The sequence below is a fragment of the Lontra canadensis genome, unplaced genomic scaffold, assembly GCF_010015895.1.
Source record: "Lontra canadensis isolate GAN:19392208 unplaced genomic scaffold, GSC_riverotter_1.0 scaffold35, whole genome shotgun sequence".
NCBI lineage: Eukaryota > Metazoa > Chordata > Mammalia > Carnivora > Mustelidae > Lontra > Lontra canadensis.
Window position 1 is genome coordinate 12,683,414 of NW_022631029.1, and position 18,748 is coordinate 12,702,161.

Below are 18,748 nucleotides of genomic sequence, written 5' to 3' on the forward strand. Positions count from 1 at the left end.
TCTCCTTTCTATTCTTTCCTATAGAATTACCCTTTATGACTATCAAGCCATGTGCAGGGCCAACAAGGACAGCAGTGATGGCGCCAGCAGGCTACTGGATGTAAGTATGGTGCAGTCACCCAAAAAGACAGGGACACATTTCTATCTGCCTCTGAGTGTGAGCATGTTTTTACCTTTGAAGTAATCAAGTGTATCTTTTTCAAAACCATGAATGTTTTAACCAATGTTTAACCAATGTTTAACCCAATGTTTAAACCATTAATGTTTTAAAGTGTCTCCCGATTTTACTGGTTAAGAAAAACCACTTCCATTCAAACCCAAATCCACTGATTATATGAATGATAAGTGGGTCTTACTTACATCTTTGATGGACAGATGTGCCCCCTTCTGATGGACAGAAAAGGGGACATGTTTTGGTGATTCTTTGATTCTCATATAAAAGAGAATTTGGGTTGGCTCATCAGAAGTCTTCCCTTTGGTTTATAAGAAACTGATTAGTCTGAGAACAAATTCACATGTGGATACTAGATTCTCTACCCTAATCAGGGCTCTGCTGAGCTTCGGTGGGTCATTTTTGCTGGAGCTGGTTCCATCGGTGATGTCACAATGATGTCATATCAACATAGATATCATATCATTGGAAACAGGCTTTCAGACTGCCGGAAATTAACTGTTATAATTTACTGCCAGTTAAAAAAATATAATTTACAATGTATAAGCAATGTAAGTGTGGCCATCCATCACCTGAAAACCCAGGAAAAACAGTTACAGTATACTTCGACGTAACCCTGCATGTGTGTATAATAAATATAATCTTTGCATGTTATCGCTTTGAAAATTCCAAAAATTAACCTGAAATCTGGTTTGAAACACAAAATTTATGAGCTATTTTGGCTTTTAAAATATAAACACACACCTTCTCATTTGCAGATGTAAGATCTTTGGAGGAGATTATTTAAAATCCAAATATTTAACGTGGTTCTCCTCCACTGAGGGGGCAAGAAATGATTTGGAGCTGGAAAATCTCTGAAAGGCAGCTAGGAAGTGAAAGTTGAATGTTTTTGAAAAATACCGCTTTTTAGTGAGAATCAACATGCCTTCCCAAATCCAACTTCCCTAGACTTAGCGTGAATATTTCTAGACTTAAAATGTTCCCAAGATATGTTTTCATCATCAGGCTTAAGAGCTCAATGGCTTTACCCTTCTGAATGATAATGTGCATTTAAATTTTTAATCCTGTATTTACATAATCCCTTTGTGTACCCATACATTGAGTCAGTGTCTGGCACAGAATGCTTGAGTGCCCTTCCCTCCCACCCCCACCTACCCTCTTGGCCCCAAGGGAGCTGCCTAGTTGCCTGCCCCTCCCCACCTCCAGAGCTGCCCTAATCTCTCTATTCATTCCCTCCTCCCAGGGACCCACACTACCCAGGACACCCGAAATGTCACTACCCATCCCGGCAGGTACAAAGGCACAGAACAGTCCCAGGGTCTGACCACCAGGGTCTTTTTGAAAGAAAGATGGTTCTTTTCCAAGCAGTAAGAAATAGAATGGCAGAACCACAGGACGGCGGGTCGCGTTGGGTTTTAGGAAATAGTTAATAATTCACATCCTTATCTGAATCTAATCCTGAGGGCCCTGTGATTCAGGCAATGATGTTGACACACTCAATTAAATCAGAGCCAGAGAACCGGTCTGAAATCTGTGTGGGCGGAGAATAACCCCAGTAGACTGTTATTACTGTTGTTTTGTTCATTGAGTTACTGACTTGAAAAGGGAAATGTCGAGAATGATTAGAGGTATATAAATTAGTTTTTGTTTTATTTAAAACGGGATCATCCCCCCATTCCTGGTTCTCATCTTTATCATCAAAATGCTCAGAATGTAGGATTAAATACCCATAACTTTGGAGACCAGGATTTGGCATTTCAGTTCTCTGATAACCTAAAGGCAACCACAAGAGGTTCTGAGATTTTTCTGGACCTGCCATCTGGGGGAGGGCTTTTGCCAAAGTCAGCGCCTCTCTCAAGTGCACCTTCTACTAGAATATCTGGCATATGTAGATTCAAAGAACCAACGGAGGGGGAAACCTGCTATTTTCCCAGAATTCAGGAAATTGAATTATCCACATAGAAAATATCATAGAATAAACAATCCAGCTGCTTTTTTAAATTAAAATATTCTAAAATAAAGATTAGGCTGTCAATGCCTTCTTTTATAGAGTTGAAGGGGATTTTCTGCAAGGATAAAATCACATGTTTTTCTGGGTGTCTCTCTTTCCCCGCCCCCCCCAATCCAAATATGTCTGCAGGAGAAAAGGCAGCTTAAATCCTGCATAACTCATGGGCAACATTAAAATCAAGTATATGCAACTTGTGCTTATTTCAGTGAATGACATGCAGTGATGGAGAACAGGGAATCTCACCTGAGAGGCAGATCTGTGAATTACCATTTGAAATTAGTTATATGATTTTAGCCCCTCAGCATTAGGCTGCAAAATATTAGCCCCTGGAGGGTAAAGGTTTAAACATCGTTTGCTGAACTTCCTTTTTCCTCCCAGAGATAACCCCTGTATTAGATCATGTTTATTTTACTTGTAAATCACCTCTCACTACAGGAGAGTTCAAAGTTTTAAAGTGTTAGTTTTAGGATACAGTATCCAACCATGTCTTCTTTTAGCTAGAGCTTCAATGTTTTTTAACGTGATATCAATCTCTCTTGAAGAATAACATTGTCTTTATGTAAAGCCTTAAGTTAAACTACAAATTTCGTGTGATGCATTGTTTTCAATGAACTGAATTCTTCTCTTCAGCCTTATAATGCCTTCCTCGCTGCAGTAAAATGGATAATGACAGAACTTGTCTTGTAAGTACAATTTGCCACATTTTAAAATAGTATTGCTTTTCTTTTGTATTATACAGTGAATCGGAAGACTGTGTTTCATGTTTTGAACAACCATTAGATTCAGACTGCTCTGAGATAACCTCACTGAACATCTAGAAATACTGAAAGCTGAGACCAGAAAATTATCTTTCAGTTACTCATGGTCACTGCTTATGCCCTTATGTCATTGCTTAGCAGACTAGCAGCATGCAATATACAAACCAAATTTATTTATTGTGGTTAGTGTTAAATTTAACATAGATGTCTGGCTGTTTTTAATGCAGCCTGGGTGGGCTGTGGTCAGAAGAACAAATTGCCAGGGCTGCCCAGTGTGTTCCTTCGGATGTGTTGGCATGTGCAAGGGGTGGGGGAAGGGGAGGCCTTATGCAGGAGACGAGAGCTTGTGTATTTCGTGGGTCAGGGGCTGGGGGCTTTTCTCAGGTGTGAATTAACTGTTTACCCTGTCAAACTATGGTCCTATTTGAAGGGTGCTGGATGCATGTGTGTGACTTAGGTCAGATTGAAATGGGACAAAGATGAAAGGCTTGACTCCCAGAAAAGATACTGGACACATGACAGAAACACTGTATTCCGCGAAAGGGAGGAATTCCATAGACGAGCATGAAAACCAAATTGTTTAACCTGCGCCAAATTCTCAGGTTCTGATTTTGCCCACTGAGGCTCCAATTCTGAGGGCTGGAGGCAGATTTCTTCCCATTTGACAAAGAGCCATTGTCTTCTTTATTGCTTTCATGTAACCTATATTAATTTCACAACATTATAAATTGAAATTCATTTCTTTTATATACATAAGAGGCAGAAAATACAGTAACAGACAATGGTGAGATTTTGATTGACAGTGAGCTGCTTGAGGTAGTAGCCTAAAAGAGAAATGATGGGATTTTGATTTATCACTATTCATTTGGAGGATGATTTATATTACTTTTGCATTTTTTTACCAGCAATGGAGAAATCCTGATTTTTTTTTTTTTTTTGGAAATTGCATTGTGGCATAAGTTCATCAAGAGAAATTTGTTCCATCTGTGCCTACACACACACACACACACACACACACACACGGCTAAACAAGTTTGCATTGCAGTATAAATCTGGGAAGCATCCTTTATTACTGCAGATCATAGTCCAGGTAAAGAATATGCTATTTGTATCTCAGCATCAAGGCAGAAGAAACACTTTGGAAATTGACTTTTTACTATAGACTCAGACTATAGCTGGAAAGCCATTTCTGCTGACAAACAGGGTATTTCTCAACAGAGTCCTTGAGTCTAGAAGAAACCCAGTGTCAGGGTTTGGCTGGCATTGATGATCAAATAACCTTTCACAAGTAAGATAAAGCCCAGCGAAAATTCAGTGGTCCCAGAACCAACCATACTGGGTACCTTCCGATCATGGTGTTATTGTTTCAAAAGCAGTGAACAATGCTGAAAAGAACAGAATGTCGCTGTTCTGTCCAGGGGGGCAGATGACCAAATAACCCTGGGCTTTTGCATCCCCTGTTCAGGTTCCTGGTGGAATTTAACCTCTGCAGTTGGTGGCACTCAGATATGACAGCCAAAGGTAAGCAGCCACCAATTCCTCTTTCTCAGCTCAGAGTGATAAAGCTAGAGTTCCCCGGCTCCTTTTCATCCAGGATGAGCTCACATACAACTACGCAGGACAAAGTGATGATTTTTCTGCTCTGTCAGTGAAAGGCATCCTCTGTGCTGATTCGGCAGCACCGTCCAGTCTCACAAAAATTCCAACTTTTGGGGCACCTGGGTGGCTCAATGGGTTAAGCCTCTGCCTTCAGCTCAGGTCATGATCTCAGGGTCCTGGGATCGAGCCCTGCATCGGGCTCTCTGCTTAGCAGGGAGCTTGCTTCCTCCTCTCTCGCTCTCTGCCTGCTTCTCTGCCTACTTGTGATCTCTGTCAAATAAAGAAATAAAATCTTAAAAAAAAAAATTCCAACTTTCATTCTGCCCACGTGGAACGTACACTTTGACCTGTTACCTTAACTAAGACTTTGAGGTCATAACATTGCACAGGTGAATTATCCAAAAAGCTCATGGGCAGTGCTTAAAATAGAAGGGAGACACATCACCTCTTTCAGGCTGAGTGAATGGATAACCACTCTGGTTTTTTGTTTGTTTGATCATTTTGCATGATTATCCTCGTAAAATATAAATCTAATCCTATTACTCTCCCTGCTCAAAAGCCTTCAGTGATTTGAGCAGTAATTAGTAGAAACTCTTAGAGGTATGAGTTGCAGAGGTGGATCAGTAGGGATTTCACTGCTGGTTCCCAGGTTTGCCTTTTGGCAAGTTAGCTTATCTCTTTAAGACTCAGTTTCCCCATAGTAAGCAAAATGGGAGACACAGCACATAATATTTACCTCCCATCATGTGTGTGTTTAACGATAAATCATACTCTGTGCTGAGCATGGTGACTGGAACATAATTAGCCCTCAAAAAATGACAGCTGTCATTAACTTAGGATACCAGCACTGACAGCGCTGACCGACAAGTCAAGTCCCCATGCCCTACAAAGCCAGGGCTCTTTAATGAGGGCCGTCTCACAGCCGTCTGCCCCACCTGCTCCGTCCCACGCTGTTTCTCAGATAACGCTCTGCTCTTTCTTTCCTGCGTGTGTTCATGCATGTTCATTTGCTTACCTGGGATGACGGGAACCGGCAGTAAACCAGACGGCTACCATTTTTATTATGATTATTTTTAAATTATCTTTTTCAAAGAGGTAGATGAAAATTGTCTCAGCCTTCCCCAGATGCTGGATATATTTCAATCTGACATTTCCTCTCCCATCCCTTAAGATCCCGGTCGGGTAGGATTCCCTTGATTCTCCCAGGAAGAGTTAGCAGCATGTCCTTCTTGCTCCTATCCCAGTCAGCTCACCTATTTATGTCTCCAGCTCTTCTGCGCCACTATTGTCTCGCTTTGTTGGCTTCACACGAGAGTTTCTTGATGGCCGGAGCTATGCCTTATAGCCACTGTTATCCCTTAGCACCTAATGCTGCTCAGCACATAGCAGGTGCACAGTGTTTGCTTACTGCATACCCTAACTGTCCTTAACGTCGGGTATGACCAGTATTGCCACCGTCATCAAGGCTTTATAATTTACAAATAGGCCTCTGTTGCCTAAATTCAGGAACTCCCTCATTTCTTGTTAGAGGATGACACGGAGGGACACCTACAGAGAGGTGGTCTCAGGCACACAGCTGCACCGGATGGACTCTGATTACAGTGAACCGAATCCAAGTGTGTTTGGGGTTGGCCCCATCCCAAAAAGCTGAGAACACAGTGGAACAGCATCTCTGTGACCTGTTCTCTCTCATTCACACACACACACAGTCCTGGTGACCCTCAGTGTGTGAGCTCCATACTTTCCCCTTCCTGTTGGGTTAGGACCTGCTTTGAAGGTCCACAACCCCACTTCGAGAAAATCTAGCCTAGGAAAATAAACTAGGTTCAGGGCCAAGGGTTCTAGGACAGGATAATTGTCACTAAGGAACCGAGGACTACAAATACTGATAACTCTTTGAATGCTGAATAATAGAAACAATTCAAAATAAATAACAGCCAATCCACAGAGAGGCAGAGAAAACCTTTTAACAAGATTCTGTTTCTGGGGGCGCCTGGGTGGCTCAGTGGGTTAAGCCGCTGCCTTCGGCTCAGGTCATGATCTCAGGGTCCTGGGATCGAGTCCCGCATCGGGCTCTCTGCTCAGCAAGGAGCCTGCTTCCCTCTCACTCTCTCTGCCTGCCTCTCTGCCTACTTGTGATCTCTCTCTGTAAAAAAAAAAAAAAAAAAAAAAAAAAAAGATTCTGTTTCTGAAAACAGATCTTTTCAATGGATCAAAAATGTTCATGAAATTAAGTAATATAGAAGATAAACAATATACAGAACTGTATATACCCCCAGAAAAGCATCCAGTGATGGGGGAGAAGGGGTTATGGATTTAATTAGGGTCAGCAATCAGTATAGCCAGCGGGGAGTCAATAAGCAGAGAACAAAGTATGAATTAGGAAGGGAAGACTATTATGTCCCCCAAGAAAATTCTACCTATAACAAAAACCTACTTTGTTTGAAAACTGCACATGATTTGAAAGTGAGAGCTGAGAAGGGTTCTACCAAATGAGTGCTTGCTTCCTTCTTCTGTTTGCTTTTCTTATTCCATAGGCTTCTCCACAGTTTTACTATTAGGGATGAAAATGTTTAGATGAGATGAAAAGGGAGGGACGGAAGAAGGAAGATCAATAGAGGACAAGAGAATGAACTACAGGCCGGTCATAGGGCTGCTCTCACCGCAGCCCGAAGTGTCTGGGGACAAGTCCCCTCAACTTCCAAACTGGCTTTGCGCTCTCCAGGCAGCCTTCCTCTGCTGCTTGCTAGCTGCTCCCTCCTGGGCAAGTCTCTTGATCTCCCTGGGCTCTGGTTTCCCAATTGGTCCACAGAAGTTACCACGAACCCAACCGGTGTGAGAGATGGGTTAGGCGGTGCACACACAGCGCATGCGCAGACGAGGCCCCGAGACCGCGCACCCCACGCGGTGGGCGGTGCTTACCTTTGGGCCTCAGTGGCTTTTGTGGCTGAGAACCTGGCTCTGTGGAAGGAGTGTATTCAGTGCAGAGGGCAGCAGGCTGATCCTTTTGGCATTCCTCTTCCCAGCCGTATGCCTGCCCACCTTTGGCTGTGGAGCTTCCGTGGTAAGAGTGAGGATGGCCCATCTTCTCATGCCAGCCCGCATCCCCTTTCCCCCCATTCTCCGCCTGGCCTGCTTCCCTTCCCCATAACCTGCTGCCGCAGGCATCTGCCCACGCTCCTGTTTGGGTCCTTCAGATTTGACAATCAGTTTAAAAGTTTTTGTTGATGTCACTTTGCAGTCACTGTGATCTTTGCTCAGACCAGTGGTTTTCAACCAGGGGGACTGGAGGAGGCGGGGCGGATTTTTTTCTCCCAGGAGTCATTGCCATGTTTGGAGAGATTTTTGATCGTCACAACTGGGGGTGTTGGGGGGGGGGGGGGGGGGGGGGTGCTACTGACAGCCAGTGGGTAGAAGCGGGGGGTGCAGCTAAACATCCTAGGACACACAGCCCCACACCACAAAGAATGATCCTACTCAGAATGTCAGTAGTTCCACTGTTGGGAAACCCTGGTAGAAGACCAAAGAGGATGGGGTAGGGGATGCAGAATAAAGAAGAAGGATATGGGGCACCTGGGTGGCTCAGTCTGTTAAGCGTGTGCTTTCAGCTCAGGTCATCACCCCGGGGTCCCAGGATTGAGTCCCACAATGGGCTACCTGCTCTGTGGGGAGTCTGCTTCTCCCTTTGACCCTCCCCCCTTCTTGTGCTTTTCCTCTCACTCTCAAATAAATAACCTTAAAAAGAAGAAGGAGGAGGAGGAGGAGGAGGAGGAGGAGGAGGATATGGTCTTTGCACTCATGATGCTTACAGAAATGTATGAAGGTCCGCATTCTGAAGTTTCACATCCCCTCCCCCCAATCCCCCTGTACCAGGACCAACAGCAGGCAGAATTTCAGCTAAGAGCAATTATGTGATCCTTAAGCTCTCTGTGTTATGTTTTAGAAGCATTTTTAAAAAGTTCCTTAATAGATAATTCCAAGTCATGTTGCCCTTTTGCCACAATGTGAGACCTGTCCCCAGACTGGAGACAGACCTTGTCAAATGATTGTGTCGTCACCACACCATGTGCTAACATACAGTGAGTGCTTTCCCATTTCCGGAGTGCGGGCACTTGACCGTCTTCAGATCCCTTCATCATCCCTGAGAGGTAGGGACTGCTGGAATTTGTCACTAACCCTTTCTGAGCTGCATGAGTCAGACAGCTACTAGATGATGGGCTCAGATGTGAGCCAAGAGCTCAGCTAGATGGCAGTGAGCAAGACAGCCCGCCTTCTTGGACCCTGTGTGGTTCTGGCTGCTGTATGTGGATCGTCTCATTCAGGCCTGTAGGCCTCTGCTGGGCAGAGCTGCCTTTTTCCATTTCACAGATGGAGAAAAGAATGGAACAGGGGAGCGTGTCCTCCGGCTGGGGCTGCTATCAGCTGGGTATCTTTGTTAAAGGAAAATGTAAATTCTCAGACCCAGAGCAAAAGGAGAGAAAAGTTTCACAGCACTATTGACTTGCAAGGTTTCTTCATTCTAATTTTACCATTCCCTCGCTAGATAAAGACCCTGGGCTGAGACATACATCTTTGTGTAGCTAAAAATGGAATCCATAATTACACTGTTTATCTGCTTCATTTCCTTAATGAAGGGGACTGTGGAAGCCCATTTCTGCTTGATTATCACAAAGGTATCATTTTGGCGAAGTTGCACAAAGAGCGGAGCTGCATTCACAGAGACAAAAGAAGAGGAAAGCTTTTCAAATGGCAACTCTATTCATTCCCAGTTGTCTGCCCATAATTACTGCGAACCCCAGTCAGTTATTCTCATCAGGGACATTTGTTGCTAAGGGAAAATTAAAGAAATTCAATTGTGTGGCTGCTCCATTGGGTGCTTCATTGTGAGTGAGTGGTAGGTCACGGCTTCGGCCTGGGGCCGCTGGCCTCATGGGGACGGGAGGTAGAGTGGTGCAGAATGGCGGCCCCACGACATGACCGCGCACAAGCAGGTCTGGGCTCCCGAGCTTACGGCAACGTGACTTGGGGCGGGCAGTGTCACTTAATTTCTCTGGGCTGTAGTTTGTCCATCTGTGAAGACAGGAGAGCGGCAGGCCTTCCTCACTGCATGGCGGTGAGGACTCCGTCCAGGCAAAGGGCCTGGTGGCGTGTTTGGTGTGGGGTGAGTGCTTCGCGGGTATGGGCTATGAAGGTGGTGATGGTAGTTTTGGTGTTTAAGTAGATGATGGTCATGGTGAGCTTCTCTCCGGGGAACTCCAGGCAAGCCATGTCTGCTTTCTGAACCCCAGTTTTCCCTACAACAAGGAATCAGCCCAGCTGAACTTCATGACCTTTAGTACCTCCACCTTTGTAAGATAATGTGATGTAAATGCCCAGTGGCTAAAACAGCACTCAGGAGATCCCTGGCAGCCAGATCGGTTCAGAATGGCATAGATGAGCAGTAACAACCAGCAAATATATGCGGTGTCCATAGCGCTCCAGACAAAGAAAGGTCTTCATCGTAAACCATGTTATTTAGATTAAATGTGGCCATGGTTTTATACGATAATTCGCATGTGGCCCAGAAGCCCAGCAGACGACTTGCAGCCAGTCTATAGTCGTGTTGCAAACAGAGTTGACGAGGGTTTATCGCCACATCAGTATGGATGCCTTGCGAAGGGAACACGAATTTCATCTCCAGGAAGGATCCAAGCCAAATGAACCTCACCATTGAGAGCGCTGGACTCGTTCCATAGTAACTGGGCCCAGACAATTACAATTAGAGATGGTGCAATTATCGGGCCCATTTAATCATGTGTGCTGCCTATCTCAGCCCGCCCCAAAGACCTTCCTTCCTTCCTTTCATTGGCCGAACTTCACAGAGCAGTTAAATATATGTGTGCTGGAGCCAGAAGGCCCAAGTTCAAATTTTAGCTCTGTCACATATTCACTGGATGAATTTGGGCAATTCATTCAGTTGTCTTCCATTCACTAACCTGCAAAAAAAAAAAAAAAAAAAAGATTCCCACCTTATAGTTTATTCTTCTTTTTCATTTTGTCATGTTTTACTGTTAAATAAATTAATACATGTAAAGCAGAACAGCATCTGGCATGTAGCAATTTCTTAATAAGCGTAGCCGTTACCAACATGAGCTTATTATGTGCCATCTGCACACGTGAACCGTATCCACTTATAATCCGCATTGTTTGGGTTTTGTTTTGTTTTTTTACTTGATCTTTATTTCATTTTAAGGGACTCACTTTTTTTGAAATTCGAATAATTTAAATATTAAAAGGAAGTTTCCCCAATGGAAAGTCGCTCTCATTTGCTACTCAAAGGAGTCAATGGCAAACACAAGAACCATAAAAATAAAAAGTGTGACCAAATTGTAGCCAGATGCTCTGAGCTTTATGGGTGGCCTCCCCAAATTAAAAAAAAAAAAAAACAAAAACGCGGGGGTGGGGGAGAGCAAATGAAAGAATAACGAAAAAGAAAGAAAGGTGGGAAAAACTCCCTAGCATCCGACAAAGCTGTCCTCCTGACAAAATCAGAGGCAGTGGAGAAGAAAGTGGAAGGGAACGATGTTTCCACCAGGTGCCCCCGCTCTGTGCTGGAGCTGTTTAGCCCTGGGCTTCCTAAAACTGACCTTACCTTCCCCTTGAAGGCAGGTGATTTGTCATGAGGGCCTGAGATGCTTACATTCCCTTTGTCTGTTTGCCTGAAAAACGCCTTTCAGGGGAATTATTCATATATTCAGCAAGCTTGTGTTGACACTTGCATGAGCCAGCACCTCAGGGCATGGGGGGCGGGGGACAGGCAGGGTCGGGGACCCAGGCTGTTGGGAGCATGACACTCGCCCATGCTGTCCCTGCAGTGAAGCCAGGACTCTGGGAGGTAGTCATTGGCCTTTTCTAACCAAAAAGTGATGCTTCAGAAAGGCGCACTGTTTCTGATGATTCGGCAAAATAACACGCAGTCACGTGGCAGGAAGCGTGTTGGGTTAAAGAGCCCTTCACAGTGCACCCGCCGCTTGCCAGGCATGAATGCGTCTGACTCTCACACAACCACGTGAGGTTATTCCGTCTTGTTCCCATTTTACAGAGGAGAACACGGAGGCGTCAAGAGATTGAACTCACCTGCTGTCCCACAGCGGTGCCAAGATTCGTGCCCCTTAGTGAGTGCCCTTCGCTGCTATGTGATTAGTCCAGCTCCTGGCACATGGGTGGTGACACGCTCCAGAGCTAGCGTCTCGTGAAGGCTGTTTGTATGTCTGCACCTGCATGTATGTGGAAGTGAGCACACGCGGCCCTTGGTGAAGAGGCCCTTGGTCGGTTCATTACTCAGAACAACTCCGTGCCTTGGCGTGGGCATCGTGCCTTTCATGTCAGTGACCAGTTTCTGAAAAATCACAGGTCATACATTTTTTAAAAAGCTGATTGAATCCACTTCCTTCTTCTCCTTTGAGAGGAGAAAAATGATAATGCATTATGCTTTAACCCCAAACCACCAATCAATTTCCTCAAAATAATTAACGCTTAGGGAAAAGCCTATTTTTAAAAAAGTCACGTTAGAATATACATGCTTCTTCTATTATGAGTGGTATTCTCAAATCGTTTTATTCCAAATACTTCCAGTTCCTAATCAGCCAACAAATATCTGGTAGTTACCAAGGGCTCCTTTTGCACTTAGCAATCCTGTGCCGGCGCACTTAGTGCTGGCAGCCTCCCCACGGCCATTTCACAAAATGTGACATGTTTTGTCGGGCTTCTGATGAATGAATGAAATGAAATGTCGCTGGGCTTCTGACATCCAACCGACTGCATTGGGAATATAACTTGAGATTTTGTCCAAACAGCATTTTGTTAAAAATCCTACCAAGTTTTGGAGTTGAAAATGTAAATTATATATTCTATATTTATAAATAGATGTTTATATTTCCATATAAAATATCAGCCAAAACCTTTGTACAAAGTTTGGGTCTTGGAAACCTATGAACATTCTACTGATAGGATCTTTTTTTTTTTAGAGGAGTGGGAGGGGCAGAGGGAGAGGGTGAGAGAGAATCGTGAACGGGCTCCCATCCAGTGTGGAGCCCAAAGCAGGGCTCCATCTCAGAACACTGAGTTCATGACCTGAGCGGAAATCAAGAGTCGGATCCTTAACCGACTAAGCCACCCAGGCGCCCCCTACTGGTAAGATATTAATGAGTGACCAGTCCTGTGACAAGGACCCATACTATTGCCATTTCCATTTTGCAGATGAGAATACTGAGGATTAGCCAGAAACAATGGAGCAGGGGATTTATACTCCAAACTTCTCTGAATTTCAGCCTTCACCCTTAACCACTATGTTACAGTATCTACCATCATCATCATTTTAGTATTACGATGGCGTCATTAGAATGCTAGTGTTGTTGTTCTTATTGGTTACTGTTGTTACCATTTATTATTATTATTAACTGACATTCACGCAGCACTCATTATGTTCCAAGTACTCTGCTAAGTACTCAACATAAAATGTTTCATTTACTTCTCAAATCACCCTCTGTTAGAGGGACTGGATTAGCCCCAATTTAGACATTGAAAAAAAATTGAAACTTAAAGAGTTTCTGGAACTTGCCCACTGGACATAACTCGTTTACATTATTTTATCAACCGCCGAAACATTACCAAGTTCCTACTAGGTACCCATCCACGTACCAGGGTTATCTAGCTGCATTCGTGGACAAGGAACTTCATAAGAGTAAGATCAGTTATATGGCTGTGGTTCAAAGACATTATGTATTTTACTATTCCGTACTTCAATTTTGTTTCTGTCATAAAACCATGCAATTGTATCATGACCTTTGTCTCACCCTAAATAATATGGTGTAAGTTCTATTTTATACATTTATTCCAATACACGTATGTGTTATTGCTGAGTTCAAGTAAGTCTGAAGTCAGAGACCCATTGACTGATGTTGTCCCAGAAAGTATTCTTGTGATGCATAAATGATAGTGGATGAAGCCAACACAACGGCTTGAGGAATTATAGCTTATAGAGTTGTTTGGCAGATGAAATCACTTGACTAATTAGAAAATAATGCATTATGCTATGCCTAGAAAAATCACAGCACGGCAGGAGGAGAACTGTGTTCTGAGTTACTGTGGGCTGCCAGTCACAAGAAAGCCTGTGCCTTTGTTCTTTATCTTTTTTACTTTTTCTTTTTTTTCCTATCCCTACAGCCCAGAAATTGAAACAGACCCTGGAGCCTTGTGATACTGAATATCCAGCATTTGTCTCTGAGCGCACCATCAAGGAAACCTCAGGGAACATTGCTTGTGAAGACTGCTCCAAGTAAGCCTCCCGCCTCCTTTCTGCTCAGTGTAGAACTCCCAGTGTGTCCGCATGCTCACGATCACAGTGAGAGGTGGAAACATGGTGGCACTCTTGTGTGAGGAGGTGTTTCTACTAGCTTGGAAAAAACGTCACTTGGCTTTGTTAGATCATTTAGGACTTGGGAAAGGTTCAAAATGCTTGAGAATGCATCCTAGAATAGACAAGGTTTTTAGTTGAGTTTATTGCTGGTTGGAAAAAGTCCTAATTGGTGTTTTCCCAGTTGATGGTTGGCCATTTTAACCATCCGTTGGGAAAAATCCTTCTGTATCTTTCCTGGAGGCATCAAATCTTTAGGAGTCACTGGAATCTGACATCTGGGGAACGAGTCTTGGTCACTTACTAGGCATTTCCCTGATTCCTAATGACGTTGGGCTTTTTTTTTTTTTTTTAATGGTTTTAGTAATCATTTGGGTTTCTTTACCCTTCATTTCTGTTGGCAGTTGCCTGTTGGGTGATGAATCCACTCTTACTGGTTTGGTGTTCTAGTTTTTGGGTGCAATTTCTTTCCAGTTGTATGCTTTACATATATGTCTTCCTAGTCCTTCGTCTGACTCCTCATCTTTTGTAATGTCTTTAGATGCATAAATTTTCCTTTGCCTTTATTTTAATGTAGTCTAATTTATTCTTCTGTTCTATGATTTGTGCACTTGTGCTTTAAGAAATTAGTTTGTGCCCTCATGTCATAGTGGTATTCTCAAATCGTTTTATTCCAAATACTTCCAGTGTTGACTTTCACCTTCAGGACTTGAATCTCTCTTGAATTTGTTTGTGTGTGCCATAAGGTAGCATCTGATTTCATCTTTTTCAATATAGTTCCCTGTCAACCAGCACTGCTAATTGAATGGTCTTTTTTGTTGTTGTTACAGTTGATTTATTGTGGCACCTGTGTCATATAGGGTGAGTTCCCATCTGTATGCAGGTCTGTTTCCAGGTTTTATGGTTTGTCAGTACTGATGTCAATACCATAGCTCTTTAATTATTAGAGCTTTATAATATGATTTTATATTTAGGAAAACAAATATCTTTTCCATATTCTTCTAAGTTGTCATGGTTATTTTTTTCTTTCCTCTTTGATATTAATTTTATAATCAGCTTGTTAATTTCCAAGAATTATGACATAGTTTTGATTAAAATTGCTGTAAGTTATAGATTAATTTGAAGATAATTGCTATCTTGTATAATACTGGAACTTTAAATTTATAAACTTAGTATGTCTCTTTATTTACATGTCTTTTCATAGAGTTTTATAATTTTATGTTAGATTTATACCTTGAAAACATATAGTTTTTCCTGTTATCAGAAATGGCATATATTTAAAACTGCATTTCCTAATTGATAATTGTTAGAATATGAGAACAACTCTGTATATTGAAAATCTTGTATCCAGTTGCTAAATACTCTTTTAGATTTAATAGTTTGTGTATTGCTTCTCTTGGAATTTTTTTTTAATTAACATATAATGTATTATTTGCCCCAGGGGTACAGGTCTGTGAATTGCCAGTCTTACACAATTCACAGCACTCACCATAGCACATACCCTCCCCAATTATCCATAACCCAGCCACCCTCTCCATACCCCTCTCCCCCTGGCAAACCTCAGTTTGTTTTGTGAGATTAAGAGTCTCTTATGGTTTGTCTCCCTCCCAATCCCATCTTGTTTCATTTTTTCCTTCCCTACCCCCCAAATCCCCCACTTTGCCTCTCAAATTCCTCATATCAGGGAGATCATATGATAATTGTCTTTCTCTGATTGACTTATTTTGCTCAGCATAATACACTCTAGTTCCATCCATGTCGTTGCAAATGGAAAGATTTCATTTCTTTTGATGGCTGCATAGTATTCCATTGTATGTATATACCACATCTTCTTTATCCATTCATCTGTTGATGGACATCTAGGTTCTTTCCATAGTGTGGCTATTGTGGACATTGCTGCTATAGACATAGGTTCATGTGCCTCTTCAGATCACTACATTTGTATCTTTAGGGTAAATACTCAGTAGTGCGCTTGTTAGGTCATAAGGTAGCTCTATTTTCAACTTTCTGAGGAACCTCCATGCTGTTTTCCAGAGTGGCCACACCAATCTGCATTCCCACCAACAGCGTAGGAGGGTTTGCCTTTCTCCGCATCCTTGCCGGCATTTGTTGTTTCCTGACTTGTTAATTTTAGCCGTTCTGACTGGTGTGAGGTGGTATCTCATTGTGGTTTTGATTTGTATTTCCCTGATGTCAAGTGATGTTGAGCACTTTTTCATGTGCCTGTTGGCCATCTGGATGTCTTCTTTGCAGAAATGTCTGTTCATGTCTTCTGCCCATTCCTTGATTGGATTATTTGTTCTTTGGGTGTTGAGTTTGTTAAGTTCCTTAGATACTAGCCCTTTATCTGATATGTCGTTTGCAAATATTCTCTCCCATTCTGTCAGTTGTCTTTTGGTTTTGCTGACTCTTTCTTCTGTTGTGCAAAAACTTTTGATCTTGATGAAGTCCCAATAGTTCATTTTTGCCCTTGTTTCCCTTGCTTTTGGCGATGTTTTAGGAGGAAATTGCTGCGGCTGAGGTCAAAGAGGTTGCTGCCTGTGTTCTCCTCAAGGATTTTGACGGATTCCTTTCTTACATTGTGGTCTTTCATTCATTTTGAGTCTATTTTCGTGTGTGGTGTAAGGAAATGGTCCAGTTTCATTCTTCTGCATGTGGCTGTCCAATTTTCCCAACACCATTTGTTGAAGAGGCTGTCTTTTTTCCATTGGACATTCCTTCCTGCTTTGTCAAAGATTAGTTGACCATAGAGTTCAGGGTCTATTTCTGGGCTCTCTCTTCTGTTCCATTGATCTGGGTGTCTGTTTTTGTGCCAGTACCATACTGTCTTGATAACGACAGCTTTGTAAAAAAGCTCGAAGTCTGGAATTGTGATGCCACCAACTTTGGCTTTCTTTTCCAACATTCCTCTGGCTGTTTGAGGTCTTTTCTGGTTCCATATAAATTTTAGGGTTATTTGTTCATTTCTTGGGAAAAAATTGATGGTATTTTGATAGGGATTGCATTAAACATGTAGATTGCTTTAGGTAGCATAGACATTTTCACAATATTTGTTCTTCCAATCCATGAGCATGGAACGTTTTTCCATTTCTTTGTGTCTTCCTCAATTTCTTTCATGAGTACTTTATAGTTTTCTGAGTATAGATTCTTTGCCTCTTTGATTAGGTTTATTCCTAGATGTCTTATGGTTTTGGGTGCAATTGTAAATGGGATCAACTCCTTAATTTCTCTTTCTTCTGTGTTAATGTTGGTGTATAGAAATGCAGCTGATTTTTGTGCATTGATTTTATATCCTGACACTTTACTGAATTCCTGTGTGAGTTCTCACAGTTTTGGAGTGGAGTCCTTTGGGTTTTCCACGTAAAGTATCATATCATCTGCAAAGAGTGATAGTTTGACTTCTTCTTTGCCATTTCAGATGCCTTTAATTTCTTTTTGTCGTCTGATTGCTGAGGCTAGGACTTCTAGTACTATGTTGAATAGCAGTGTGATAATGGACATCCTTGCCATGGTCCTGACCTTAGCAGAAAAGCTCTCACTTTTTCTCCATTGAGAATGATATTCACTGTGGGTTTTTCATAGATGGCTTTGATGATATTGAGGTATGTACCCTCTATCCCAACACTTTGAAGAGTTTCAATCAAGAAAGGATGCTGTACTTTGTGAAATGCTTTTTTAGCATCTATTGAGAGTATCATATGGTTCTTAACCTTTCTTTTATTAATGTATTGTATCACATTGATTGATTTGCAGATGCTGAACCAACCTTGCAGTTCTGGAATAAATCCCACTTGGTTGTGGTGAATAATCTTTTAATGTACTGTTGGATCTTGTTGGCTAGTATTTTGGTGAGAATTTTTGCATCTGTGCTCATCAAGAATATTGGCCTGTAATTCTCTTTTTAAATGGGGTCTTTGTCTGGTTTTGGGATCAAGGTAATGCTGGCCTCATAAAATGAGTTTGGAAGTTTTCCTTCCATTTCTATTTTTTTAAACAGTTTCAGGAGAATAGGTATTAATTATTCTTTAAGTGTTTGATAGAATTCCCCTGGGAAGTTGTCTGGCCCTGGGCTGTTGTTTGTTGGGAGATTTTTGATGACTGCTTCAATGTCCTTACCAGTTATGGGTCTGTTCAGGTTTCCTATTTCTTCCTGGTTCAGTTTTGGTAGTTTATATGTCTCTAGGAATGCATCCATTTCTTCCAGATAGTCTAATTTCCTGGTGTATATTTGCTCATAATATGTTCTTATAATTGTTTGTATTTCTTTGGTGTTGGTTGTGATCTCTCCTCTTTCATTCATGATTTTATTTATTTGGGTCCTTTCTCTAGAAAGGACCTGGCCGGGGTTTATCAATCTTATAAATTCTTTCAAAGAAACAGCTCCTAGTTTCATTGATTTGTTCTACTGTACTTTTGGTTTCTATTTCATTGATTTCTGCTCTGATCTTTATGATTTCTCTTCTGCTGGGTTTAGGCTTTCTTTGCTGTTCTTTTTCCAGCTCCTTTTGGTGTAGGGTTAGGTTGTGTATTTGAGACCTTTCTTGTTTCTTGCGAAAGGCTTATATCACTATATACTTTCCTCTCAGGACTGCCTTTGCTATGTCCCATAGATTTTGGACAGTTGTGTTTTCATTATCATTTGTTTCCATGAATGTTTTCAATTCTTTAATTTCATGGTTGACCCATTCATTCTTTAGTAGGATGCTCTTTAGCCTCCACGTATTTGGATTCTTTCCAACTTTCCTCTTGTGATTGAGTTCTAGCTTCAGAGCATTATGGTCTGAAAATATGCAAGGAATGATCCTAATTTTTGG

General features: G+C 42.1%; 1 protein-coding gene across 2 annotated transcripts in view; it reads left to right on the forward strand.

Moving 5' to 3' along the window:
- Nucleotides 1–18,748, forward strand: part of CACNA2D3 (calcium voltage-gated channel auxiliary subunit alpha2delta 3) — an 857,887-nt gene that overhangs the window by 779,245 nt on the left and 59,894 nt on the right. For both annotated transcript variants that reach the window (XM_032868337.1, XM_032868338.1), the window contains 4 exons: nucleotides 25–100; nucleotides 2,814–2,866; nucleotides 4,407–4,462; nucleotides 13,745–13,856. In XM_032868337.1, coding sequence (XP_032724228.1) covers nucleotides 25–100; nucleotides 2,814–2,866; nucleotides 4,407–4,462; nucleotides 13,745–13,856 — 297 coding nt within the window. The remainder of the gene's footprint in view (nucleotides 1–24; nucleotides 101–2,813; nucleotides 2,867–4,406; nucleotides 4,463–13,744; nucleotides 13,857–18,748) is intronic.